Raw genomic sequence first — 23,804 nt, 5'->3', positions numbered from 1 at the left:
TACGCTTTAACTGATGTGAAAATGCCATGAAATCAACTCAAGATAAGGGCTCAAATTGACTGTTTTCTTTTACAGTTTGAGAAAAATATTTACATATCTGGTTTGGAAATTGTTTACTTTTTGATCTCAAGAAATTGATATATTTTTCTATATTATTAAACATGTTTCGAATCAAACTAATTTGGGTATAACATGTCTAGTTTAGGATTTATTCTAATTTTAAGACGATCTTAAGTTGACTTGTGGTAAAACATGATATTAAGTTTGGTATTGAAAAGCCTTTGGTTTTTTAACTTGTATAAAAAATATTGGCTTGTAAAATAAATGTCAGGGCTAAATGCATACTTTGTGTAATTTTATAGTTGTGAAAAAGGGGGAAAAACCCTAAAACGCAATATTTATTTTATTCGAAATTGGGGAAGCTTTCGTAACTTTCCATTAGTTTCATTGTTGCCACAGTCGAGAAGTTGGCCGCTCTAATCAGCTTCAGCAGCTACCGAAGGAAGCAGCCATAATTAATGGCACACACAAACAAGAGCAGGTGATAAGAGCCAGAAAGGTGAGAAAGCGAGTGAGTGCTTACTCATCTATATATTTTTGATAAGCTGATTTCATTTCAGGAGTCGCAGAGTGAAGTATAGAAACTTCTTGCAACTCTCAAAACGAAAATAAGCACAAGAATTTGTTCTCTGCACTGATTTGAAGGCTTTTTTTTTTTTGTTTTCATTTTTGCAATTTTGTTATCTCTTCCCTTTAGTATATGTGGTCTTTTTGTTTGTTATTTACGGTTATGCACTTGGTGCGGTATATTACGTATACGCCCTGGGTGACAGCAAGCAATTTGTCGCCACCGATTTTGTGCAATCGAGAGACAAATGCGATGCTAATATACGGAAATACTGTCTGCTCGCCTTGAATCTCCGTCACTCTTAATAGCTGCTTATGTATATACTATATGTTATTCTGCCTCAACAACCAGATCTGGGATCCAAACAAAAATGGTAACCAAATATATCTATAGCCCGGCCAGAAGTTCGAATCTACTTAAAGTATTTTATGCAAATTCTTCGCTGACGTCGGGCTTGGTTTTTTTTGATTTTGATTTTTTATTGTGGAAAAAATATCAACCGAAAGTGGTTTGATTAGCATGTGCTGAGGGCACTTAGTTAGTTAGTTACCTACCAAAACTAGTTCTAAACGAATCGAACAAAACTTTGAAAACCGAAATCAGGAAAATAAAAAACAAGGCAAATTGATGCGAAAAGTGAAACTTGTTTGGGTCTTGGGGGAACACAATAATACAATATGTATTTCCTAAAAGCTGTGTTGCTTAGGGCTAATTTAGAAAGCCCCAAGACGGGCCCAAATAATAAAAAAATGTAAAGACAAAGCCTGGCATTTACAAGATCTAAGCCATCGAGTCTTTCAATTACCCGGCACTTCTTGGCCAAGTTTGCGCCGGCACAACTGTATCAACAATTTGCTTAGCCTTAGCATTGCCTTTGCTGGCCTTCAAATAAGTAAAAACAGAAACTAGACAAAAACATTGAAAATGTTTCTGAAAAACAATCCGAAAACACACATTTTTTCAAATGAATCACTAGAACTAGATCTCTCTCACCGCCTGCTCATTCGACTCTCTCTGGGCCCAGAGACACACATTAATTCATACTGCCCCACGTGAATTCTGATGCTGACGCACAGTGGGGCCAAGTTCTAATAAAAATTGTGCCTGGTGAAATTGTTTTGGCCTGGAAAAAAAATCTCTCCACACGTGGCAAACACTTTGGCAACGGAAATGAGCCGATTGATAAGATAGTGTATGGGGGAACTTGTCATCGGCAAAGCTCTCCGTTTGGCATATATGCATATCTGTACAAAAGGAGAAACAGTGCGATCCAACACATAAGAAGTTTATTTAATTATAATCAATCATTAAATATAATAGGAATTGCATTTTCTACGAAATACATTTACTTTTACAATTGTATAGACATTTTCAAGTGGAATCTCAAAACTCATATAGATTTACTCTCCAAGTTAAGATGATAATGCTATCATAATAGCAATTATAACCTAGAGATATCGCATAAGATCAAGACAAGTTATCGCAGGAAGTTAGAAATTATATAAATCAGAGAAGTTATCAAAGATTATATTATAGTTTCATAATAATTAAATGCATTATATTTTATATTAATGTAATACCTTTTTCCCTTTTTGTTAGGTATATAGAAACCCAATTCTATTTGCAAGCTTTACATTAATGAAACGTATATTTAAAAAACCCATGCCACACACATCTGTGTGCTTCTGTACGGGGGATTTCCAGGCCTGATTTGAATCTCGTCAAAGATTTTGCAAACATTCCCTGAGGCTTATCAGGCACTGCGAATGGTTGAACACACATCGGTTTATATTTGAATTGGAATATATCAACTCTTCTGCTTACGTCAAGCCTCACTTGATTCTATATGTGCATCTGCAAGTGTGCTATGTATGTATATGGACAGGTGGAAATGTAAACAAAGAACCATTTGAGTTACGAACTTTCTATTGCCAGCGAAAAGGCAGCTGGTACAACTCCTTTCTCTTTCCAGTTGATTGTTTATTTTTACCATTATCTAAATGAACAGATATATTCTATAATATATATTTGGACATATTTAGAACGCTCTATATGGCGTGCAAAAAAGCTTATTCTATTTTGTTTTTTTTTTTTCTTAATTGTTATATTTCTGTATTATTATTCGAGTCAGTAAATATTACGGTAGCAAATTGCATATTGTTTTTCAAAAATTGCCACAGCTGTGTGTGGCCAACTTTTGCTTTAGTTCGCTTCCATCAACTCAACTGCGTAGTAAAAATCATTTATACACAAAAAAATATATGATTTTGCTGGCAAAAAAGCGTTGAAGAGCAACGGAAACAACAAAAAAGAGTATATGTGTTGGCCAACAAAAAACTGCAATAGTGTGCGATTCTTTTGATTATGGAAATCAGTGGCAGAACAATTCGAAAATCAGAAAATCAAAAATATATAAATGGATTGTCAGGCGAGGAGTGGAACGGCGAGTGTTCCTATCACGTGTGCTTGAGATTCTACACGCTTATCGGGTCTGCCAGAAAGCGTGCAAAATATAATAAATTAAATGGCATGAGCCACAAAGAAAAAAAAGACAGCCTCTTACCATGGCTAGAAAGTTTCATGACTATTCAAATTTAGGACTCATCCACTCTGCCATATCATTCAACTTCCCGCCCCCCCAGGGGCCAGAATATAGCCATATTTCAGTGGTCTCAGATGACTCTGCGCCTATGGCCAAGATCATGAGTTGCTTGAATCATTTGAGCCCAGCCTAAAAATAGGCAATGCGAACTAGGTTTCACTTTGGGATTTGTTTGTTACTTAAAGTAAAATTAGTGTCGAATTTTTTAATGTAATGTGTATACCTTTATAAAATGTAGTATATTTTACTTTGAGAGGGTTAAGTTAAATAATTATTAGTAACTACAATTAACTTATTACTTTATATACTTAAAACCTGTCAAATCTCATATTAATTTTATAACCTATAAATCTTATAACTTAAACATCTTATTTTAGGTGGCGTGTTAACTAACTTTGCATTTAAATTATACAATTACAATGCGTTATACAATTGGGTAGAATTTAACAGCTTAATTACTGAACGAATAGCGTATATTTACAATTAATGATCTGTGCTCAAGCTCAGATTTAATGACTCATATAGTTATTAAGTTATTGAATCACCCTTAACTTATATGAGAAATATTATTAAATGAAATAGATGTTTGCTTAAGGTTTGTTTAAGGTTTAAGGTTTAAGGATAATCTTTGAATAATTATCTGTAATTACTTTAAAGAGTAAATACTAAGTCCATCACATGGTGACTGTTAGGTAGATCCATTTCCATCCAATGTTCTTTGTGGCTGGATCCCCTGCTAATTGGGGCAAACAATGGACCCAGCAATTAGGGGGAGACACCAAGATAATGCCACCAGAATAATGCCCCTGGCGACGACAATACGAGGCAAAGTCTGTTGGGATGACGATGACCCCCCAACCTGACATCATACTCGCAGCATATCTATGAGGAATTTTTGCTGTTTTGTGCCTATATTTAGGAGTACTAAGAATAATAATAATAAGTTATGAAATAAAAGTAAAGCAAAAACCATGAAAATGGTCAGTTGCCCGCAAAAAGATAAGAAGCGAAAGAAATGCAGAGGAACTTGAAATGTTTGCGGTTGCCACACACAAATGCCACTGCACATTCCCATATAAGTATTATTTTATTTATTATTTATTTATTTTGGCTTTTGAGGTGCTGGCTGTGCCTGTTGCTGTCGCTGATAAGGAGCCGAGAAAAAACAATGAGAGAGGAAATCGTAGAAAATACAAAATACAAGTTCAATTTCGATGTTGATAAGGGCAACGGACAGGCGGTGGTATTGGCTGTTCTCTTTTCTTTTTTTTTATTGAAAGATTGAGAGGCATTCCAATCAAAAGAAATTGTTGTACTTGTATTTTTTAAGGCACTTTAATATAGATTTGAGATTGCATTGATTCCTGATACCGTAGACCGACCACTTGACTTGTCGTAAACGCAAATCCAAATACTTTGTTTGTAACACTGCTGATAACCATGGCTCAAACGTAGACATCGGCTGTCACAGCTCCTCAATGAATCGATCCTAGATCGATAGAAAACGCAATATAGTAATATGCACTTGATTTGACCGAAAGTTGGTTGAACTCACCGCTGTTTTGTTGGATAACCAATCGGTATATAAACTCATTGAATTTCATAACAAATCTGTTTATAGATATAATTGGTTGAACGATGTGATAAACACAATTGCTGCTGCTTCTGGTGCTGCTTGTTGCTGCTTATTTTGTGCTTAACCAAAATTACTGCTATTTTGTATGCCCTTTAAGAGGGGTATAGATATTTGGGGATAGAGTTTGTAATGCAGGGAATTTGTTAGAGTGTATTTAAATTGTGCATTTATGTAATTAAATTAAATTGATTTTTAATCAATTAAAATAATTAGGGATCTAGGGTATATAATTTTATTAATTCGGTCAAAAAATTAAAATGGTGTGTTCTAAAATGTTCTCGCTAGGTATTCTTATTTAAGTCGGAAGTTTCCAGTGTATTATTATTATTAATTTGAAATGCAATATTTTAATCTGATATGATACCTATTTTTGGTCTTCTAGAAATCATAAAGACCAAAAATGGCATAATTGACCATATTCATATATTTTTTAATTCAACATTAAAATGTTAAATAATAAAAAATTAATAACTTACTAAAATATACCTACATTTTCATAACCAATTTAAAAATTCCATTTCCCTGATCTATTTGTAAGCTTACAGGGTATTAAACTACCGCTTCCCGAAGTCATCAACTTCTCTTCTTGTTTATTTTTATTTTCTTTCTTTTCTTTATTTTATTTGCAAGAGATCATCTAGGAAGAAAAATCTCTTAAGTTGTATCCTTAAAACTAGAATAAGAACATAAACAATATATTTTTTAATGTAACATTTTCCATCTTTAACTTCCTAATGTTATATTTAATTATCAAAACTTTCCTTTATAAAATATCCTGTAAGGGCATTCGCAGTTTCGCTCTTACCACACTGCCTTCAATTTTCTTTGTTTTTTATCTGCAATATGTAATGGTTTCAGTTATTTTTCAGGGGGGTTTCCCTTAAGGTCTTTGATGTTAATCGGCAGCCATCTACTTGTTGGCCTGTTAGTTTGTTGGACAAACAGACGCCGGGTTTTATGTACATACACATTTGTGTGTACTATATGCCTCATGGCTTGGATTGTGTACGTAAATTACTTGTTAGTTGCTGCCACTTGCATTCCTTTGTTGCAGTTGCAAATGCAACAAAATGCCTTTGCAATGCATTCGCGTGCACCTTTCAAATTTTTTTTTCCCCATTTTTTTTTTAGCTTCGCCTAATCTTTGAGTTTGACTTGCAATCGGCATTTTTGCCGCCGTTGATGTTGTTGTTGCAGTTTTTCTCAGTTTCATGTTATTGTTATACACTACCAGAGGGTATTACTAATTTGGTTTAAAATATAAAGTACACTTAAGAAGGTGTACACGATGATGCCGCAGGAAAGATCGTTTTAGTTACTTGAAAGCATTAAACAATTTAACATTTAAAAGTTACATCATGTTGGGTTTTTTGTTAAAATTAAAAGAAGCCAGGGAGTGGGTAATTTTAAAAGATTATACCGAGTCTAGAAGAACAATTTATTGACATTTTAATAATATTTTTCACAACTTGACTTGATTTTATTAACCATTATATCCATGTGGGAAATCATTTAATTTTTTGAGGTTCAGAGCATCCGATTGTCTCATTAACTTTGGTAGGTGTTCTTTAGTCGTCTGGGGCTGTGTGTGTTTATTAGTGGCCTCCTCAATTTGGTATTTAAGAGACATTTAACATTTATGCTTGACTAGCTAGCGCTTTATAGCCGGCTCTCTGACATTTAAATTAGCTTCTGTGTTGGCCAAAGAAGGAGGAGGAATAGTGACTGCCGGAGATCTATAAATTTAAATCCTTTCTAGTATCAATTTCCATGGAATATTTTCCCTGTCCAACCAATAAGTATTATTTCTTCAGCTGATAACAAAATTGTGTAATTGTATTTCCTAGAAGCAAAGCCTAGAAATAGATTTCAATGTTGCCAAATTGCTTTCTGATGAAGAAAAAATCAAATTTATCTATTGTCTATGTGGTGGGCACTGTCGGTTTTTTGTGTGTCTGTGCGTGACACAAGTTACTTCCGGCAATTATCAACATTTTTGGGCTGTCTTCGTCTTTTTTGTTATTGTCAAAAAACAAAAATATATCCAAAATAATGAAAAGAACACACACGAATGCACAGAAATTTGTGGTAAGGTTGAATCAAATATTTCAACAATAATAAGTGGGTTGAATCGGATTTAATGTGCTTTTCGTAAAATGTTTTTGTTTACGCTTCAGTGTGACTCGCAAAAAAAAGACTAAACAACAAATAAGAAACAAAAGTAAAACCGAAACGCAGAAAATAATTCAAACCAATTTTCCTATAATTATGACAAAGCAAAAAAATAATATTGTGTTTTGCCAAATTTGTAGTACGATGATGATGAAACGAATTTTTAAATATGGGTCTAAAGGTGATCCATTCAATAATGAGAAAATGGCAAGGCAATAATTATAACAAAGCAGTTATTTTTTGGTTGTTGCGAAAAAGATGGTAAATGAAATAGTCTATTAAAGGTGCCAGAATCAGAAAGCAGATCTTAAATGTTAAGCTATTTAAGCTGTATAAGATGAATTAGATAAAGTTAAATACTTTAATGATATATTTAAAGTATATATCTTAGCAAATTTAAGACAAATTTCTTGTGCACACATTTCGTAAGCCTTCAGATCTGATCTTTATTTATATTTTTGGCATTATAGTTGCATCTTGATTTATGGATTATGGATTAAAACAGTCAGAAAAGACCTCGAGTCAGCATTAAACACAATTAACAAATAAAGGTCGTGAAAATCTGTCAAATTAGAAATCCAAATTAGCTAAATTTTAATAAAAAGTTTATTGTGAAAGTGAAAGATTATAATAATAAATGAAATAGACTGTAATGACAATAATTACCTACAGAAAAAAGTTAAACACGTGCCAGAATCTCAATGATTTTATCAGAATAATAACAAAAGAATAGATCTATTTTTAGGAAATATATAAAAATACCACCCACACAGCATCCAATTTGTAAAGGCTGAATAATTCAAAAATCATGTAACATTCAGATTTATAATTACAACCAACTCGTTCAGCGATTTGCAGGTAATCAACGTGAGTAAACAATTGAATATTCAGTTCTATCCTCGTCAGATCTCGAATGAGTCAGTTTCACGTGCTGCTCAACTATTAGCATTGAAATAAAAAATCAGACTTGGCGTTTTCCCCTCTTGATATTAATTATTAAACTGTGTTTTTTTTTTGTTGTATTCTTTCAATTTGGAGCGTTTCTTAGAATGCGGATGTTGTGTTGAAACGGACGTTTTTCTATATAGAAATCTATTTATGACTCCAAATCCACTTTACTCCAAATCATTTATTGTTCCGCTATTGTTTATTGTTGTGGCCCGGAATGAAGAAGAGGAAGCAGTATAGTTAAATAACAAAAAGAAAAAAAAAAATATATACGCAGTTTTTTCCTTTTGGCTTTTATGTTGCCAATTTTTCAGTTACGCTTGAGCATTAAGAGCCGCTAATTCTTTTATTGCCAAAGTCGAAGAGTCATTTTTTCCACTCCGCTTGAAGATTGCCTTTGGCAAGGTCGTTTGTTAAGATATATATTTGTACATATAGTAAAATATACATATATATAGTGCAAGAAACCGTTTATGCATTTGGAATTTCTATATATATCTTGTATTTTTTGTGTTTTTTGGTTGGCTTTGCTGATGATTTCTTGGAATTTCTGATGCGACTTCACATAAAACTTTATTTAACAGGTGCTGGAATTTTCAAAGGTGTATGTGTGTGTTATTATTATTTATTTCTTCTATCCATACTTTGGTATTTTTGCCTTACGGCCATTTGCCAACTTCGTTTCGCTGCTAATGCGCAAAAAAAAATAAAATAAAAATAAAAAATTAAAGAAGAGCCAAACACTTTGTATTAAGTTTTGTTTAGTTTTTGTTGTGTGTTTTTTCGAGTTATTATGAAGGGTTTCAACACTCGAGTGGTGTGGTATGTGCTCGAAAATAAAAAACACACATCGACATCGGCTTGAGACCTTATACCAATTACTTTGTTGGCTCGAGTAATTAATGCTCCACTTAATTACATATTTTAAATTGGCTTGAGGTTGGAATTTAAAGGCTCTTTTTTAATGGCATTATTACTTACGAAATAGAAAAAAAATTGTAAACAATTAAGTGTACTGTATTTAATAGGTATTTACAACTAAATAACTGTGTAATATAAAGTGAAGAATATGAAATTCTATGAAACAATTCTATAGCTAATATCCGTCTCACTTTTTTAGTTAAATACCACAAAAAATATATAGAAATTTCTAGAAATGAAAATAGAATAGTAATTCTGCAGAAATCAGCACTACAAATTAATTTTTAGACTATAAAAATAAACAATATCAAGTCTAATGTCCAAATACTGCAGCAAGATAAACAATATTAAGTCTAATGTCTAACTATTAAAGTATAATCAATAAAAGGTTACCAATTTTGTAGTCAGAAATACTTAACTGTGCCATCACATATATTATATATATTTGCTATAAATATACCTTTTGTGTAATAATTAAACGGTCGCCAAGTAGGTGTTGTTTTTAGCTTCTAATCAATTGCATGCCACTTATGGGGTCTTAAATTTATTTCAAAACTATATAATCGGTTCAATTTGATTGCGGCCTGTCTGTTATGGACAGCCATATTGGCCTGGTCTGAGCGCACAGTCCATTATATATATATACATATAAATACTTATGAATATAAATCTCATTGTATAAGCTGATTTTGTTTTGCATGCATATTCATTGAGCCACGTTACTGTTGTTGTTGTTATTTCTGCTGATGTGGTTAAACAGGCAAATTAAAAAGCCAATTGCAAGAAATGAAAGGCAACCCAGCTACTAGCTACTAGCAACAACAAACGTGGCCCGAACTGAACGCATTTGCAATAGCAACAAACATTGGTAGGTTTGGCCCAGGTCTTGGCTTGGTCTTTTGCCATAATAATAACAACAACAACAACAACAATAACTGCGATATGGCTTAACAACGTTAACAACAACATCAACAACAACAACACTATGGTTCAACAACGACCAGCACCTTCAATGTCAATTCAATGCAGGTGGCTACGACTGCGCCCCAGCTTTATTTTACCTTACTTCAGTTCAGTTCATTTCAGTTGGCTTAACTCGATTCAGTTTCAGTTTCAGTTTCAGCCTCAGCTTCAGTTTCAGCCTTAAGCTTTTCGTCTTTTTTGGTTTTGGTCAAAACCATTGGCTCGTTGAGATTTATCTGTAACGCTGACCAAGTACTGGATGCTGTGCCCGCTTAATTGTTTCGCTTGGATCAAAAAAATGGTTATGTAATCGCATTATAAACATGGCAAATAGAAAGAGAAAAGAAAAAGCTTGTGGCTTGAGCGGATTCCAGTTCTATAAATAGTATTTTAAATGGGTTCCGATAGAACAATAATTGATAGTTGAATGGGTCTTATTTAGGATTAGTTTAGCAACCATTAGTGGAGCTCTTATTCTTGTTACTCATTGATTTATTAATAAAGTAAATAGTGGTATTATTTTAACCTTAAAATTAAACCAAGATCTTTGGTTATATTATAAACAACTGTGAATCTCCACTACTTATCATATATATGTAAAAACCCCAGCCGGATCTCTCAGTATATCCGCTTAACACAGCAACCTCATTTATCGGTTTATCGAATATACATTTATGCATTCACCATATCGAAATGGTTATTGTATTTTTGATTTATATCAAAACAAACCACACCCATTGGCAACCCAAATACTTCTTGGCCTTCTATCTATCTATCTGCCTGCCCTCCCATTCCCACCCTCTCGATCTGATCAGGTGAATGAAGGATTACCCAAACCCAAACCCAAGCCCAAGCCCAAGCCCAGGTCCAAAGCCCCCCCAAAACCGACACCCAGTCCAAGTTTCTGAGCCAAGTGGAGCTTGTCTACAGCTTCAAGCTGAAAACTGACAGCACCAGTAGCAGTACCACTAAGAAGTGCACTGTTCAAAAATACTTGTATTCGAAAATAATAATTTAAAAAGTACAATTTTGATTTAAAATGCAATATTATTACTTACAAAACACTTGGGATAGGCATAAATTGGGATAAATGAATAAAATCTCAAAGGAATAGCCACAAATTATATAATATATATAACCCCTGGTTAATGAATTAATAACCATAAAATAAATAATAAATTATATTTAAAAAAAAATCTTAACCATTAAATACATTATTAATTATCTTTGAAAAACAATTTTTCCTTTAGAAAGTATATTGAATAATAAGGCAATAACTTGTTTATTTTACATGTTTTTCTAAATTTATGATTAGTTAATTCTGGAAGTTGTTAAATTTTATAGAGATTAAAAATTACAAATTTTAAAACAATCTTAGAATATTCATTACAAAGTCAAAAGTTCAAACTTTATAGTTTGTACCTTTTCCTAAGAAATTAATTTTATATTTAAAAAAAAATATTGTTTGGAAACAATTTAAAATAAAATTGTACAAAACTTCCTTGCAATTTCTCTCAGTGTTGGACCTGCAGTAACAGCCACATAGCTGCGGCAAAAACAAAAGCAAACAGCAAACAGTTCACTGTGTCTCTGTGCGCCAAACTGGAAAGATCGGTTTCAGGTTTCAAGGACTTTTCGGTGGACATTCACTTTTGCCTATACCACGTATATATGTACATACATATGTATATGAATTTTCGTACAGAACCACTCGAAAACAAAACAACAACAAAAACTATAAACTAAAAAAGAAAAAAACAAAATAACAGAAGAAACAGAGGCACAAAACTCTTGAGCGAGTAACGTTGAGTCCGGGCTAAACTGCATTTTTGCGTCTCGAATTCGAGTTGGATGCAAGTAACTGGAGTTTTCAGCTGCTTCTTATTCCACCCAATTCCGAGCCCCCCCTTTGTCTTTTCCCCCTCTGCTTAAATCCACCGATCGATCGAGTCAAAAGAAATCCCAAAAAAAACTCAACCGAAAGGCCTCGCCCAAAGCTTTCAATTTGACTTTCAATTATTTCTGTCGGTTGATGCTGATGCTGGAAGCCCGAAGCTGCTGTTCAATAAAGCAACGGTACATTGTGCTTGCACTGTTTTTGTTTTTCGTTTTGCTTATCTTTAGCTTTGCATGGCTCCCCAACCCCACTCCTCCACCTCCCCCACCCACTGCCCCAATGAGAGGGCTGGCAAGTGAGATCGAGAGGGAGCCTCAAACACACACACACACAAACACACTTGTCTCGTTTCATTTGCCGTTGCTTTTGCCCTAAGAAAGAGGGGGGATCGATCAGCTATAAGATACAGTATATCCTTTCTTCACTTCTCCTTCAAGTAAAAAAATGTTTTAGAATCCAAAGTCGGCTGGGAAGAGTATATTATAAGACATAGGATCGTATTGGAAATCGATCATAATTTAGCTTAAAATATTTGCATTCTTTGTATCAATATTTAACGATATTATTTTATGAAAATTTAACAGACAAATCAAAGTTTAAACAGCGAATAATTTAAAGTTTTAACAATAGATATAATCGCTTTGAAAATGTCTCTCAGACATGCCTAGATCGACTTCCCTGTTGATGCTGTTTAAGTATATATATGATTTATAGGGTCAAAGTTCTGACTAAAATTAAAATATCCTGCAAGGGTATAAAAATTCGTGAAGAAAGCAAAACAATGAAAATTAAAGGAAGTCAATTTTTATGTTTACTTCTTATGTTATGGGTAGGGGACTGACACTGACACTGTTTTAGAGCTAAACTAAGCTTTTATTGTTTTTTAATGTATCTTGTTGTGTTAATATTTATTATTTTGAATAAAACTAGTTAATAAGAACTTAACCTCCTAACCATTATCGCACCATAACTATGAATTTTAACGATATTTGTTGAGTATTTCCCCATCGACTTGAGTGCTTTGGATGTCGCCAAGCATTTGTTGCATTCATTACACAATAAATTATAATACGGGTTTGCTGTGGATTCCAAAAGGTTTCGCCTGCTTTGGCGCCCCCTCTCATGATCATCATGGGGTATTATCATCATCATTATCATCATCATTAGTATTATTTTGCTCCAATGCTCTTTGCGATTGGATTGGGATTGGATAACTCGTTTCGATTCGCAGCCAAGTGCAAACTTGATTCGAAGACGTCGCATCTGCAATTTTGACATTTCGAATCAACCTTGAAATCGGAATGAGCGAGTGAGATTTGCAAGCCGCCCCACTCCTCCTCAGCCAGACGGGCCATCCATCCCCCCTTGAGCCATAAATTCATCGGTTTATGGCAATATGTTTTGAGGGTTTGGTAAAATGTGTAATTGCGATTCTGGCCATATGCTAAAGCCGGCTGGAATTCTCTCTATTTTTTTTTACGAGTAAGTTGCCGAAAGGTCACTAGTTTCGTGTTTTCCCTTCTTTTCTTTTTCCTTTTTTTTTTTTTTTTGCATTTGAGAAGCTTTCACTCAAAGCTGGACATTTCGCTCAAGGCCTGCGCAGTGACGAAGGTCATCGAAGGACTTGCTCTTTCGCTCCCACTCGATGGGATTTTATGAATGAAATGCAGAAAGCCTTCTTCACCCACACCCACACCCACACCCACTCCCCAGCCCAGAGCCTTTGCGGCTCTCTCTTGCTCCATCTTGTGCCCAACCTACGACAAAAAAAATTGGTGGGTATCCATGAATGAATGACGCAGTTTGTGGCGTCTGCTAGAAAGTTCTAACTGTCTCTCTCTCTCTCTCACTCTCCCTCTCTTGCTCTCTGTTGCTTTATCGTTACCCTGTGGGGAGCTCTCATTTTGGGCCACCATTCACGGTGACGTCAGCATGCGTAATTCCCAATTGCGGGGGCGTTAGCGTGGGCATGGTCTCATGCAACAATCGCCGCCCCATATAACTTACGCAAAAGAGCGGCAAAACGATGTGACGTGATTTGTCATAATTCGCATATGTATGTATGTATGTTGTTGCGGCTGAAAAAATCTGATAACATCACATCCCAACCGGGGGAGTACGGAATGTGGGTGGTATCCAAGCGGATGTGGTCTGAAGATAAAGCCGGCCCACAGAAATACACAAAGGAAACTGTTTGCACTTCACTTGAGCGGGCTTATAGATCGGTCAGGAAGGGGAGTTGGGAAATTTACTAGCCATCGATCGATTATCGGATCAATAAGGGGAACTTTACGTCCCCTAGGTACATAGTACTTACATACGTATTTGAAATTTGAAAAAATATTTTCACATTAGCAGAAAAAGTTATTCCGAGAATCTAAAATTTTGGCTATTATTTGGGGTGCTTTAATATATTTCCCTGGAAATAATTACACTTAAATTTTGGGTAATTCAACTAATGATTTATATAATATATTTAGTTTAAAATAATATAAGAATAGAAAAAGGAAACAAGAATTTGAATTTGTTTTTTATCATTGAATCGGAAATCGATTATTACTAAGCTTAAATTATTCGCATGCTTTATATCGATGTTTATCGATTTTTCAATTACACAATTTTCTGACAAATCAAAGTTTAAAAAAAACTATTAAATATGCCAAAAAAGCATAATTTTATAAATGGAATAATTGGTAAATCAAGAATATATATGATTTAAAGGGTCGAAAATTACTGTTTCACTGTGTCAAAATCTTCTAACTAAAATTATAATACCCCGCAAGTTTATAAATATGCACAAATTAAGATTACTCTCCCGTGGACCCCATTTCCATCTTGTTGGGTTATAACCCCCTTTATGGAGTTCACTTTACAATCGAAAAGAAGCCACGCATTTATGATTACATCAGTGTTACTTGGGGCAGCAACAATATCAAACGATAATTATATGTGTAGCACACATTTGGCCAATTCTTCAACCCCAAAAACGCCATACTCCTGTACCTACTCACGAGGTCCTTCTCCATACAGGACTTACGTAATGCACTAGTTAAGCTTAAATTGCACTTAATTGAATGTTATATTGCTGGTCATGCGCACGCCCACGACGTTACTCCGGCGCCATATACGGCCAAAGGACACGCCCCTGTGACTGCCGCCCACTTCCCACTTTCCTAGCATAGAGTCCCCTGTCGTCCTTATTCTCGGCTCCTGTTCATGCTGGCAGCAGGCGCCGGCAGCTTTGCCGACTGTGTCTGTGTTTGCAACTTGGTCTTGAGCCACTGACAGAAAAACATAGATATGAAATATAAGGTACAGCATTTTAATAATGAGTTTCTTAAACAATAAAGCACAAGTTTTAGTTGTCTAATCACTCTATAGAATATATATCTTTATCAGTCTTGTAAAGATATTCCTAATTACCTTAAAATTTCATTTTCCACACTTTTCTTTTGAGTGCACAACAAACCACAAGGGCCAAATGGGCGCCTGTCGGCTGCCAACCTCCTGTTGACTGGCAAAGGACCTTCTCCCTCTGCTCCCTCGCCTCTTCGTACACAGCTCCACCTACACGTACCTAGTCCCTTGGATTTTTCCTCCCTCTTGGCCGTATGGACGCCAGTTGTGAGCCGGCTTATCGATTTTTCATTACTTACTCAATTTAACGTTGACGTCGTTTGGGGATCTGTGGCAGGTTGCCGTGGAGGATGTGCGAATTTGTGGTCCTTGTTCATCGTCTCTGCGGCCCCCTGGACTTCCACTTTCTTTTTTTTTTTTGCATTTGGTATTTTACTTTTGCGTTGGCGTTTGTGGAAGGTAAAATATAAAAAAGGTTTCCTAGATGAGCCAAAAAAAGTTTTGGCAATTAAAATGAAGGCGAAAGTTTTGGACCATGCTAGGAATAACTTTAGGGATTAGTTAAGGGGGAGAAATTTTGAGTAATTCTTGTTAGGTAGAGCAGTGTTTGAGTTCTACAAGTAATTGAAAATAAGTGGGTTTTATAGGTAGGATTTAAATACGGTATCTAATAATCTGTCACTTTATTACATTTCATAATATTGTATCCTTTATTAAGAACTAAATCTTAATACAAGTTCCAAAACCTATCTTTAAAGAGCATTTATAATTCGTGATATATATTTTCTCTGTGATAACATTCCCTTACGATTTTCACGCTTTTCTTTTGTCGGTCCTGGTTTCTTCATTTTCCTTTTTCTTTGCCTGTGTTTGCTGATTTCGTTTTCTTCTTCTGTTTCTTTTTTTTATGCGCTGCCCACGCCAGCGTCAATGGGATTCTATTTTTAGCTAACTAAATTGCAAATAAGGCGAGTCACTCAGTCGAGAATAATACCAGCGCACTCTGAAATTGGAATCGAATTTGAGGAAGCAGCAGGATGATGTGCCACAGGACACAGCCACAGCCACAGCCACAGCTGCAGATTCAGGACGAGATACAGATACAGCTTGGGGTAATCTGCGGTTTGAAGCCTTTTGGGTCCTTGTCCGTGTGCCCGTGTGGGTCGTTGTGATAAAACGTGTAAATGCTTAGCACCAATTTACGAGCATTTTGCACTTGACACCCACGCGAAATCACTCGAAAAAAGTATTATATATATTATATGGGCTAAGCTGTCAAGTATTTAATTGATTGCATTTGGGTTTTAGGGTTTAGAAAAGGATGAAAGCACAGGTTTTAAAGGTTCTGTGCCTGCTACATTTTGCTTATAACTATATAATATCCTTTAGAGATTCTATAGTTTAATTTCAAAACAAATTAGCTCTTATTTCTTCGAGTGAGCTAAACCCAAGTTCCAGCTTGTAATTTCCAGTGGTTCCTCTTCGGTCCAGAGTCTCTCTCTCTAGATCCCTGACCCTGCCTCTGGGCATGATGGCCTTATGGTGTCCTCGGCTTACCGGCGTCAGCCAGGCGACAGGATAATATCCACTTGGCTTAGGTGTTGCCCAAGTGTCGCTGTTTCACGCTCCACTCGCTCTTCGACAAACTTGCCGCAGACCAACTTTCAATTTTCAACCAAAACTGGCAACAAAAAAAACATATATACAAAATATATATGTATATAATAATAATTGTTGTGCGTGTGTGTGAGTTCGCTGTGGGGCTTTGTATTATCAAATTGGTTCATGGCAATTCTTGTGCGTTTTGTGTGCCGCCGTTGCAGTCGCGATTGGAGTTGCAGATGGAGATGGAGATGGAGACGGAGCTAGGAGCTTGGGAGCTGGAAGCTGAAGCTGGAGCTGCACGAGCTCGTTAGCGGAGGCTGTTGCCTCCATGGAGGCGTTGTTGGTTACTTGGTGACTTGGTGACTTGGTTACTTGGTCCGCCAGCGAGCTGAAGAGTGTTAGGACACACAGCTGCTGCAACCAGTTCCAGCCTCAAGACATTCTAATGTGTCCGTGTCTGCAAAGTGAGCGTTGTTACAGTAGGCTTTCGATATAGGAAAACAGGATGAAAAGATTACCGTTTGCTAAGGTATTATAATAATAAGATTAGATTAGAATTCCAGAATATTATGGCTTTTTAAAGCAATTGATTTTAATGTTTAAAGCATAAGTAATCCTTTTTTAATTCTTCATTTATTTATTTATGGACTTGGCTTCTTCTCCCCTTTAATTGTTTAGGCTTTTAAAATTATTTTAAATACATGCAAACTCTACTAGTTTATGATCTATTATTGTTTTATAGTTTCTGTAATTTTTTTGCTAAGAAAATCTTGTTTAAAGCCTTACTTTATTACCAATTTGTTGGCTTAAACGAGTCCTCACTGTCTGCAATTTATGTGGAGTGCATGCGTTGCATGGCTGGTGTGTTGCTGCTCTTACTGCGATTGCCCTTGGAGTCGTTTCTTGACGTGCCACAAGAAAAAAAACACACACAAATATAACAACAAATATATAAAATTAAGAAATAAAAACAAAAACACTAACACTTTCGGTAACTCCAACACGGACACAATTAAGGTCGTTTCTGCGTGGGCGTGTGATGATGAGGAGATCGTAAATCTGCCTCCGCCGGCTGCTAGAACGTGTCTGGAATCCGGAATGCTTGGTAGTAACCAATCCAATCCAATCCAATCCAAAACCAATTCATTCTGAACCCTCAATCTTCTTCTGCTCAGCCTCAGGCCTTTTTTTTTTTAGCCGATCCACGCGGCGTATACGTAATATTTGAGCCGGGTCTCTCCAGCTGCCTTTTTGACTTTCACTTTTTGTTTGCCTTTGTTGGCTGGCTGGCTGTCTGTTGTTGTGTTTGCAATTTGAAATTCTTGCATAAAAAGCGAATGCAATTATCGGTTAAATAACGTAAACGTAGAGTACAGAAAATATTTAATCAGTTGCAATGATATAAAAAAAAGTGAGTAAAGTGTGTAAAAAGTGTGGCCCTGAAAGTGTGGCTAAGCCTCCATACGTAAATATTTTGCCAATATACATTCACTTACCTTTTTTTTTTTTTTGAGCACAATTCTTGAGACTCGACAGTCTTTGGTCTTAATTCAATATTTCAACAATTCACTTTGCATTCTCTCGGCCAAGCAGCCATAATCAAACGACATTTTTTAGCCACTAAAGTCAACTAAAGAACGGCAACAACAACTAGCCAACAGCTGCTGGCCAACACCCAATATGGCTAACACAGACACACACAGAGAGCAGAGCAGATTTGATTGCATTAGAGTTCGCTGCAGCTTCAAGGGGAGGAGAGGAACTTTTGTTGGAAAATGCAACAGAAGCGAACTGATCTGAACCGAACTGAGCTGAGCTGAGCTGAGCTGAGCTGGGCAAACTAAACCAGTCTTGAAAGGTGTCTTTTATATATCTATCTATATTAACCTGGCACTGAGACATCGATACATATATATACATATATAAATCGATATATATATTTGTAGAGGCAGCCACATAGAGACCAAAAGTAAAGCAAAATACTTTTTGGCCAGCCGAGCAAAAGTAAAGTCTGTGTGTCGCGTCAACAAGTTCCAGGCAGAACTTGTTGCCGTTGTTGTTTATTGGTTGTCTTGAGGTTTTTATTTCTTTACTCTGCCAGTTATTGTTGTTTCTGCGGTTAAACCAAAGCACTGGAGCATACCATGCTATTTTGCTATATATATATGATATAAAATAAAATAAAATAAAATAAAATCAGACGACTGCGGTTAAGACTTGACAAATAAAAATGTATTTTAAAAAAGAGATGAGAGGGGTGAAATGATATAGAGAAAAGGTATTAAAGCTAAATCAATAGCAATAGGTTAACTCCCATTGGGGCGGTACTCAAAAAATGATTTGTAATCTTAAGATTAATATTTTTAAGTAACTGAACATTACACAATGATTTAACCATTTATATAATGATTAATTTTCAAGCGATTGCCTAAATTCCATCTCGTTTGTTATAATCATTATTAATTTTTCATTTCGTGACTCAATGTTTTACCCCAAAACCCTTTGGTAAATGATTAGCCATTTAATGTTGGTCTATCGAATCAGATTATCTAATATTTTTGGGACTAGAAATCGTTTAAGTTGGTATTTTAAATTAATTATCCAATTTATTATTGTTTTCCGTTGGTTTTCAATAAGTTTGAGACTATTATTTATAAGCAATTATACATATTTTAAGCTGCTTATTTTATTTTTGTATTGATTGTCTAAATGGGTTTTTATTTCTTTTCTGTTCTTCTCAACTACTTTGTTGGTTATTAAAAGTATTTCTTAAATTGTTTATTTACTGGATTCAAGTATCTTTTAGCTTTAAAATAAATTCATTTACAAAATAAATTCTGTTTTATTATATTTACCTTTCCTTATGTTTTATCTATCCACCTGCTCACCTTTATAATTAAGGTTATATTCAATCATAAGTATTTTGAATTTTTGCAAACTTGTGCAGTTGAAAGTATTTTCCTAATCAAATTCACTTGTCTGAGGTTTGAGTTTTTTGTTATCTCTTTTTGTTTTTTATTTTGAAATATTAATTTTTTTTTTGTATTTATTTCTTGTTATTTTTATTGGCACTTTTTGGTATTCAACGTTGCGGATTTCAGTGAATAAAAAAGCAATTTGAACGTTTCTTGTTTTGCGACTATTTGTGCGAGTGTGTTTATGTGTTTGTTTGCCTGAGACTGAGAGCGTAGTAAACACATTTTGAAAATCGAAAGCAAGGTCTTTTCTGCAGACAAGATTTGCCCGTTGTTATTGGTGCTTTAAGCCGTTGTACCTTTGAGCCTCGGACTTTTAGTTTAGAACGTAATTTATAAATTAATTATTGGCCGGAGTCACATGTTTGGGCCACGAATGTGAACGCTCTCAGCCACCTATCTCTAACGTATTAACAATTTTTGTCTTTTGTTCCTTTTTTTTTTGTCGTCGTTTGGTTCTCATTTGTTTTGTAGGGCTTTAAACTATTTTTACATGGGCAAACAAACAAAAGGGCAGACAGAAGAACGCGAAAATGGGGAAATGCATATGTTTGAGATAGCAATGCCACCACCCCCTCAGAACCATACCGTTACCACCCACGGAAAAGGGTATCGCTGCTTTGGCACGTGTCTGTCAGGGCCCTCGACGTCATCGGCAACTAATTGCAATTAGCAAAGACCCACAGAAGCAGCAGTGGCAACAAAGAAAGCAAAAAGAAACATTAAAGCTATAAATCAGCGATAGCTTCTGGGGTGTATCTGGTGATTTATAGAGCTCCATAAGGCTCTAGGTCATAATACTTTCTGAGTGATCATTACAGGGTATTAAAATATCAGTATTAAAGCATTGTTTTCAACTTTAAATTTTAGCAGAAGTAAGTCTAGATTCAATTCATGTCATTTCATTATCAAAACTTTATTATAAATGCTGAGTGTCTTAAAGTCGGTGCTTTTAAACATGTTTCATTTTTGTTTTTTAAAGTCCCATAATTCATCTGGTGATCAACATCATGAAAAAGAATCTGCAGAATTAACATTGAACAAGAGATTGTGCAGCATTTGCTTATAGAAATTTTAAAAGATCATTATCTGTTTCAATAATATATACAATTTATTGGAATTTGATTTATTTTACTTAAATTTCACAATTTTGTGCTTTTCTGTATGCCAATTAGTCTTATTTTTACTTAGAAATGTATATTTAAAGTAATTTTTTACATTTAAATTATATATTCAAATATAGATTTTTTCTACTTTTTGAATTTGTGCATTCATATAAAGACCACAGGGCGTATGAGTAATATTTGTATTTCAATAAACTCATATTCTGAAATGTGAAAGTAATTCTTTTTACTTAAAGTAATTTTTATCTTCAAATACATATAATTAAATAATAATGTGGGTTTTTTTTATCCATCCAAATTTCGCATTCATACGTAGCCCACAGGGCGGATGAGTAATATTTGTATTAAAATAAAATGATATTCTTAAATGTGAAAGTAATTGTTTTAATTAATTTGTATCTGCAATTACATGTAAATTTAATATAAGTATGAGTTTTTTCCGATCTATCGAAGTTTTGCATGATACAAAGACCACAGGTCGTATGAATAATATTTGTATATAAATAAAATTATATAAAATATGAAAGTAAATGTATTCATTCAAAATAATTTAGATATACAAATACTTGCTTATCAAATATTATTATTGGTTTTTTTCTTTTTATTTATTCAAATTGTACATTTATACATAGAACACAGGGCGTATGAGTAATATTTGTATTTCAATAAAATGATATTCTTAAATGTGAAAGTAATTCTTTTTATTTAAAGTAATTTTTATCTACAAATACATATAATTAAATAATAATATGCAGTTTTTCTATCTAATTATTAAAATTTTGCAGTCATACATAGAACACATGGCGTATAATATTTGTATTTCAATAAAATGATATTCTTAAATGTGGAAGTAAATCTATTAATTTAAAATAATTTTCATCTTCAATTACATGTAAATTTAATATTAGTATGGGTTTTTTCGATCTATCGAAGATTTGCATGATGCAAAGACCACAGGTCGTATGAGTAATATTTGTAAGTAAATAAAATTATATTCCTTAACGTAAATTTTAATGTGCTTAAATCTTTTAAAGCTTTTAAAATGTTAACATTAAAATAGTGAGAAATCTGCACAACACATATATATAAATTATATGTACATGTGTTTAACAGGGCGTATGAGTGATAATTTCTTTAGTACTTTGCATTTGCGAAACTTTTTAAGTGATCAGTTAATTCAAACTTAAGTTATTTCTGATGAAACGCATTAAAATCGATTAAATTGTTAACACATTGTTGAAGACAGCTTCAAAAAAGCGCCTCTTCAAATGTAATTCTTTTCTAAGAAGCCTTTCGTGATTCTCTCAACTTTGCCGTCTTTTCGACCAATTTGCAACCCACACGGCGTATACATAATCTCAAGTGATTTGACGAAAATAAACAACTCATTGAAGAGCAGAACAAATAGCAAGATCCTCGTATAAAAATAAATTGTTTATATCTAAAAATAAAGTAAATCGAGCGAAATAGTTTACCAAACAAAGGCAAATGGAAGGCAACAAGAAATCGACAAAAACAAAAAATAAATAAAATCGTGTGAAAACTATTAACCAAAGCTTTGAAAACAGTTAAGCTTTTAAGCAAAAATGCATTGATTAGGGCATTGATTAATGCACATTTTCCGATAATTTTGTTATATTTAATTAATTTATGTTTTTTTTTTATATTGTGTGTGTGGCTGCAAAAAAGCTCAACGTCGCTGCTTCTGACGTAATTTTTGCCGTTACCAAGAGCCAAAGAAAGCAAAAACAAAAAGCACTCACTCACACAACAGACTTCTTCTGATCGAAGTTTGCTCGCTTTGCCGGTTTCGAAAAAAAGCAACAAGAAATCGAGAGAAACAAAAACGGCAAAGAAAACGAACAAATAACAAAAATATATATATATGTATATAAAATAAATCGACAAGACACAGCACACAGCATAGCAACTAGTGGCGGTGGCGTAAATATAATTAAACTTTCGAATGGGATCAGCAGCAGCAACGGCAGCAGCAGCAGCAGCAGCAGCAGCAGCAGCAGCGGCAGCGCCTGCAGTTTCATTTTATTTGATTTTCACTCAATTCGAGCGAGCGAGCTTTCCGCCGCCTTTTTGCCGCAAAGCTTTTCCCACTCAATTGGAATGGCCGCGTAGTCAAGTTTCATGCCAACGCCGAATGCCGTTGAAATCAGTCGTTCAACGAGAGTGACCGCGTGCGAAAGCCAGAATCAAGACCCATCATCATCCACACAGCTCAGCAGCGCCATACTATTATAGCTGAAACCTATACTATATATATAAATATATATGTATTAAAATAAGAGTGCTAAGGCGCAGATACAAGCCAACGAAGAAGCACCAAATCTACAGAGCAAAAAGAACAAGAAAACCCCAGGTATCTACCATCATCCCAGGGAAAAGCTGAAAAGCGGAAAAACTTGAGGAGAACATTCTAGCAAGTTGGCAAGTGGCGAAAGGACTGTTGCTTCCATCGCCGACTGGTTCAAGTGGTTCAAGCGCACCCAACATATGTTCGCCTGGCTACACCCAAGCTGAGATACCTTTTGGACCATATGTTGTTGGCCACGAGCTGTTGTCGCTGCCTCCTTCTACAACTGCGTTGTTTCGTGTGCGTCGTGTGACCGAAAAAAATATATACATCTCCCCCCTCCAAAAAATTCAAAATAAAAAACGAGATAGAAATAGCAAAAAAAAAAAATTAGATATAAAACAACAGCAACAAATTTTTGAGAGTGCGCGTGTGTTGCATTTATTTGTGAGTACAAGTACCTTTGTCGAGTGGTGTAAGGAAGTGCAATTAAAACATAAAAAAAAGTAATAAAAAACAAGTCAGTGCTAATTGCTAAGGCTGCAAAAAAAAGGAACCATCTGGAGAGCTTATATACGTATATATATATATTATATATCCTGTCGCACGTCGCATCCAGCAGCATTCTTATGAAACCGGAAAATTGGCATGAAACGTACAATGCAAAG

The 23,804-nt window shown here is 34.8% G+C and overlaps 1 protein-coding gene across 3 annotated transcripts in view; it reads left to right on the top strand.

Annotated features, from left to right (window-relative positions):
- LOC110181946 (terminal nucleotidyltransferase 5C) overlaps positions 1 to 23,804 on the top strand; it is a 54,493-nt gene that overhangs the window by 4,959 nt on the left and 25,730 nt on the right. Inside the window, exon 1 of one of the 3 annotated variants that reach the window (XM_020949893.2) lies at positions 52 to 23,804. The exons of the other annotated variants lie outside the window; for them this stretch is intronic. Within the exon in view, the coding sequence (XP_020805552.1) occupies positions 23,766 to 23,804 (39 nt within the window). The 5' untranslated portion in view covers positions 52 to 23,765. Of the gene's footprint in view, positions 1 to 51 lie in introns of those variants that run through there. 3 annotated transcript variants of the gene reach the window in all.

This window comes from Drosophila serrata, unplaced genomic scaffold (genome assembly GCF_035046125.1).
Source record: "Drosophila serrata isolate PLE 108 unplaced genomic scaffold, ASM3504612v1 contig_184, whole genome shotgun sequence".
NCBI classification, from domain to species: domain Eukaryota; kingdom Metazoa; phylum Arthropoda; class Insecta; order Diptera; family Drosophilidae; genus Drosophila; species Drosophila serrata.
This window is presented reverse-complemented; position numbering and strand designations above follow the sequence as displayed.